This window comes from Octopus bimaculoides, chromosome 4, assembly GCF_001194135.2.
Source record: "Octopus bimaculoides isolate UCB-OBI-ISO-001 chromosome 4, ASM119413v2, whole genome shotgun sequence".
Lineage (NCBI taxonomy): Eukaryota > Metazoa > Mollusca > Cephalopoda > Octopoda > Octopodidae > Octopus > Octopus bimaculoides.
In genome coordinates, this window is record NC_068984.1 from 108,547,154 (window position 1) to 108,553,024 (window position 5,871).

General features: G+C 38.6%; 1 protein-coding gene across 1 annotated transcript in view; it reads left to right on the forward strand.

Annotated features, from left to right (window-relative positions):
- Positions 1-5,871, forward strand: part of LOC106876787 (zinc finger protein 236) — a 67,513-nt gene that overhangs the window by 6,295 nt on the left and 55,347 nt on the right. Inside the window, exon 2 of the mRNA XM_052967663.1 lies at positions 4,489-4,754. Coding sequence (XP_052823623.1) covers positions 4,489-4,754 — 266 coding nt within the window. The remainder of the gene's footprint in view (positions 1-4,488; positions 4,755-5,871) is intronic.

A 5,871-nucleotide genomic window follows, 5' to 3' on the forward strand; every position in this document is an offset into this window, starting at 1 on the left:
AGGGATTCCCTAACCTTTCTGCTCACACCATGTTTAAATCCAGCACCGATTAGGATAGTATAATTTTTTTTCAAACATTGAGGTTCATCTTGTTTCTGAGTTCAAATAATTTTGGGGTTCATTCAACCCTTTAACATTCAGATTATTCTGCCAAATGTAATGCTTTTCCATTCACATAGTTTTTAATTAATCATGTATTATCTCTTAGCTTTGAAATTTTGATGATGTGATTGTATATTTTTAGAATGGCACTGAAAGGTAGGTGTGATAGGCTGGATCTGGCTGGTTAGAAAATAAAACAAGTGGTATATGTGGGCTGGATGTGGCTGGTTTAAATGCTAAAGGATTAAACTTTTATTTCTCTGGGATTGATATCATTGTTATTGTCTACATGGGTTGGATGAGTCGTCATAATCTGATTCATTTCTTATTGGGAGCTATTGCTCCTAAAGACATGTGCTTGTGTGTGTTGGGAACTAGTCGATTACATCAACTCCAGTGTTTCACTAGTACTTAATTTATCAACCCTAAAAGAATGAAAGGCAAAGCCAACCTCGGTGGAATTTGAACTCAAAATGTAAAGGCGAATGAAATGCTGCTAAGCATTTTGCCTGGCGTGCTAACGATTCTGCCTCTCCTAGGTACAAGTCTGGGCAAAGTTGTTTCTGGAAGATCATCAGTTGCCCATGCATACCAGCCTCCCCTTTCCATACCACTGATGTTATCCAAGGGAAAGGCAAAGTCTGATACAGCTCGGCACCAGTGATGTAACTCATTTCTACAGCTGAGTGAATTGGAGCAACATGAAATAAAGTGTCTTGCTCAAGAAAACAATACAGAGTCCAGTCTGGGAATTGAACTCACTACTCTGTGATAGTGAGCCTGATGCTCTAACCACTGAGCCATGCATTCATCATCATCATCATCTTCATCATTAAGGTTTGTATTCTGTACTAGCATGGGTTGGATAGTTTGACAGGATCCAACGAGCCAGGAGACTGTTGAACTCGAGTGTCTGCTTTGGCATGGTTTCTGTAACTGGATACTCTTCCTAATGTCAGCCACTTTATTGAATGTACTAGGCACATTTTTTGTGGTACTGGCACTAATGGACTCACCAAGTGTCTCACAAGACAAAACTCCTTGTCAGAGATAGGGTGTAGTAGTATTGAGGGAGGTGGCTTTGTGCCAGGTGTTGTAAGGCTAAAGTATTATAGAGAGATAGGAATAGGTGTCTTACTGTAGAGTAGATACATGGCTACTCCTGCAGAAAGGAAGAAAGGAAGGTGGAGATGAGGTGTCAGGGTGCACCCTCAAAGTATGTAAAGATGGATAAAGAGAGAACAAAGGTAGAGAACTGAGGTTGACTGAGTCAGGTTTGTGAATCATTAGTGCATTGGACTTATGAGGAGTCAATAAAATAAAGTCCTGATCAAATACTGGGGAGGGGTGGGGTCAGTGTGAGTGGTTAAATCTCTCCCTTCTAAAATTGGCCATGGGCCAAACTTTGAAACTGTAAAAACTGGTTATTATTTTACCAGCGTTATTCAGATACATAATGTTGATCTTGGAGCATTTGTTGTGTTCAGAACAATGAATCAAGAAACATTGAAACGTTAGCACCATCAAATTCTAAAAGCAATTCTGTAATAAATATGGCATATTATTATTATTATTATTATTATTATTATTATTATTATTGAGTGAGAGAGAAGCACATGCCATCAAAGTGACTTGGGTTACAAATATATGAAGCCCATTATACCCATCATGACTACCCGTCAGATAAGGGCATACCAGACACATGCATCTCAACCATATGTGTGCAACATGGTGATCTCATATCAAGATAAACAGCACATGACCTCGCAGGTGGGGCCCAGTTAGAATTTTCTTCAGGTCGAGTAGCCCATACCGCTCAAAAGGTCCCTGAATAGGGTTTGTTTAAGGATGATGAATAAAGCACCCATATTTCCAGAGGTAAATTATTCAAATGTCAAAAAATTCCTCTCAACACATGGATATGAAGCTCCCCAACTACTTTTACTCGTGATCAAAGATGCACATACTGTCAACCATCAAGGGACAAGCTCAACTGGTTAAGGTCAAACAACTGACAAGCAAATCTGTGGTATTGAGCAGAGTATTTGCTGTAGCCCATCTCTTATACCAAGACAAAACATGTACGTGATAACACATCCAATCAGTTAGGTTCAAAAGCCATGAGAACTACTACCTGGTACTGCATCAGGGCATTCATTGTTATTATTATTATTTTTTCAAACTCAGGTTTTGTTGAAACCCCTGGAGCCTTGCATGTGTAGTGGGCTTGCTGCCTGCACCCTACAGTACCATGCTCTCTGTTTTTTTCAACTATCTAATACTTTTCTGATTATTCTGGCCATGCCAAGGAGGCAAACCTTTTGTAACAGCCTTGTTGAGCACTCTTTTCTGCTTTCCTTTATATTCTTCTTGATGCCTTCTGATACTGTCCTAAGGACCCAACAATAGTTGACACTATTATTATTATTATTATAATCCTTTCTACTAAAGGTACAAGGCTTGAAATTTGGGAGTAAGGGAACTAGTCGATTACATCAACTCCAGTGTTTCACTAGTACTTAATTTATCAACCCTAAAAGAATGAAAGGCAAAGCCAACCTCGGTGGAATTTGAACTCAAAATGTAAAGATGAATGAAATGCTGCTAAGCATTTTGCCTGGCGTGCTAACGATTCTGCCAGCTTGCTACCTTTATTAATGTGATAATAATGAATAAATAGCTGTGCATTTCTTCAACAGCCAGATACCTGTCCCTGTATCATATTGTAGCCTCTCAATATTTACATAAAACCACTTCTCTCAATATCACATTCCTGTGTAGCCAAAGGGGTCTTGTCTCATGAATTACTTGGTAACCTCACTAATGCTGGTACCAATCAAAAAAGCACCCAGTACACTCAGTTAAGTGGTTGATATTAGAAGGGGCATTCAGTCATAAAAATCTTGTCAAAGTAGACGTTGGAGCCCAGTGCAGTACTCTGGTTCATTCCATCTGTCAAACCATTCAACTCATCCTAGCATGGGTTAGACATTAACCCTTTAGCATTTAAACAGACCATATCAACCCCAAAATTCTACCTGTTTTATGTGCAAACTGGTCAGATTCAGCCTCTCATACCAACCCTACAATATCATTCTAATAATATACAGTAACATCTTCAAAATCTCAAAGCTATGAGATAATAGATGATTAATTAAAAACAATGTGATTAATTAAACATTACAGTTGACAAAGCAATCTGAATGCCAAAGGGTTAAATGATGATGATTTATTGAAATATTTGACACCTTTGTCTGGAAATAATTTCTTTTTAAAAAAACAAGAAACTGCTGTTCTTTCCTTCCTACATCCAAATTGCTATCAATCATTGAATTAGGACTTGTTTTCCAAAATGTGGCAAATTGAAAAATCCTGCTGGTTGATAGAGAACAATAATTTCTCTACAGGCAGCAGGGATTATATGCCCTGTAATAATGTTTTGTCAGTTCAGCTCAGCATGGTATTTCTTCCTGGTGGCCAATGGCTTAAAGTTCATTAACAGGGCATATCTTAGAGAACAGCAGTAAGTTAGCTTGGTTTTCCTTTTGGTACATGCTGCAGGTTGCTGGAGTACACATTTTCTCACAAGAAAGTTGGCAATTAAAAACACTTGCTGTGGCCCTATCAAGGATGTTCCATCTGATGATAGGAAAGTTGTTTCCATGATCCTGGAGTATCTGAATTAAGTGGGACAGGGAAGTGGGGTTTTTCCTTGTTTGTACACCTGAAAAGGTGCACATGTTGGGTGTACCTCTCTGGAAAGTCATTGACTGTCATACCCATGTAGTGCCTCATGAGGTCATCTGGTGGTGCGGGGATGGCACTAGAGCCCACACCCTTTGAGAGATAGGGTTCTCTTAATGGGCAGTTGGTAGGATTTATTGTAAGCTATTGGTGGAGAGAGTAAAAGAGAGAATGTGCATGTTTAATTCTGTTGTAGTGTGCAGTGTTGGATTGAAAGATATATTACCTAAGCATGAATAGTTAACCTTGATGTTATAAGAATTAAAAAATTTATATCTATGGAAAATGCTGATTAATCAGTGCGTGCGCACACACACACACACACACTATATATATATATATATATATATATATATATATATACATAGATAATTTTAACGAATACTATTCCATTTTTTGGCATGATTAAACAGAATTTACTGGAGCAGATTTTCTACAGCTAGCTGCCTTTCCTGTTGCTAACCCTCACCTATTTCTAACCAAGGCAATATTTCCACATGTCTAGCCTATATAGGAATATGAGTGAGCCTGCCAAGATCATAGAAACTACTGCCTTTTCCTTCTCTTACTAAATTCCAATGCTAATTCTCAAACCATCAGATTATTTTTTAATATTTCCATTTTTTTTTCTCTCTTGCTTAGATTACACACAATACCTCAACCAAGTTGCAGACACGGTTGTTCAAGGAGGTACTGTAACATTTGTCAGTCAAGAAGATGGAGTTCCAATTGGTTCAAAACAGACAGCATCTGATTTGTGTCAGGAAATTTCACATACCGTTGTCTTTGGGGAGATTGCCACTAACCATGCAGAAGTTACCAGTGTCTTCACTCCTTTGTTCTTTGAACAAACTCAACCAGTGCCTTCAGCTAATGAAGTCATTAGTGTCAAGCCTCCTGTTGGAAAAGTAAGTCCCATATTATGTAAACTAAACTACACATTCTATCTCTGTTTCTCTCACACACTTGATTTTGCTTTTCTTCCCTCTTGTTTCCTGCCTTTCTTTTTCTATCTTGCTCTCCCTCTCTCGTTTTTTTTTGTCATCTTTACTTTCATGGGTCAGATGGAATTTGTTGAAGCAGGTTTTCTATGACTGGACGCCCTTCCTATTTGCCATCCCTTACCTGTTTCCAAGCAATATTTTTTCTTAGCTAACATGTTTTTCATGAAAGACTGGAAACAAATAACCTTGCTTGTATGACAGTTATGCTTATTTACAATCATTACGTAATGTCTAGACACAGTACACTCAAACACAAGCACACACACAAACTCACACACTCATACACACACACAAACTCACACACTCATACACACACAACAGGCTTCTTTCAGTTTCCATCTACCGAATCCATTCACAAAGCTTTGGTAAGCCTGGGGCTGTAGTAGAAGATGCTTGCCCAAGGTGTTACAAAGTGAGATTGAACCCAAGACCACTGGCAGAATTGTCAGCATGCTGGCCTAAATACTTAGGGGTATTTCTTCCAGCTTTGTGTTCTGAGTTCAAATTCAGCCAAGGTCAATTTTGCCTTTCATTCTTTCAGGGTCAACAAAAATAACGTATCAATGGAGCACTGGGATTGATGTATTGATTTCTTCACTCTCCTCCAAATTGCTGGCCTTGTGCCACTCTCGGAATATTTGGCATTAGGAAGGGCATTCAGCTGTAGAAACTCTGCCAAATCAGATTGGAGCCTGGTGTAGCCATCTGGTTTCACCAGTCCTCAGTCAAATCGTCCAACCCATGCAAGCATAAAAAGCGGACGTTAAACGATGATGATGATGATGATGATGATGATTATGTAAAAGTTTGATTATAGTTGTCATAGAGGCTTTAGTCTCTCTCTATCACCTTTCAACAGCATTATATATGAAGAGACATTAGAACAATTTTACAACATAATAAAAATAAGTTTTATTTTTTTCTTGATGCTTGGTTTCACAATTCCTGTCATTCAGCTTAGCAGCCGCTGATTAAGTTTTGATTTGGTATTGGAAGGTTAAGGGCTTCCTTGATGCCTGCC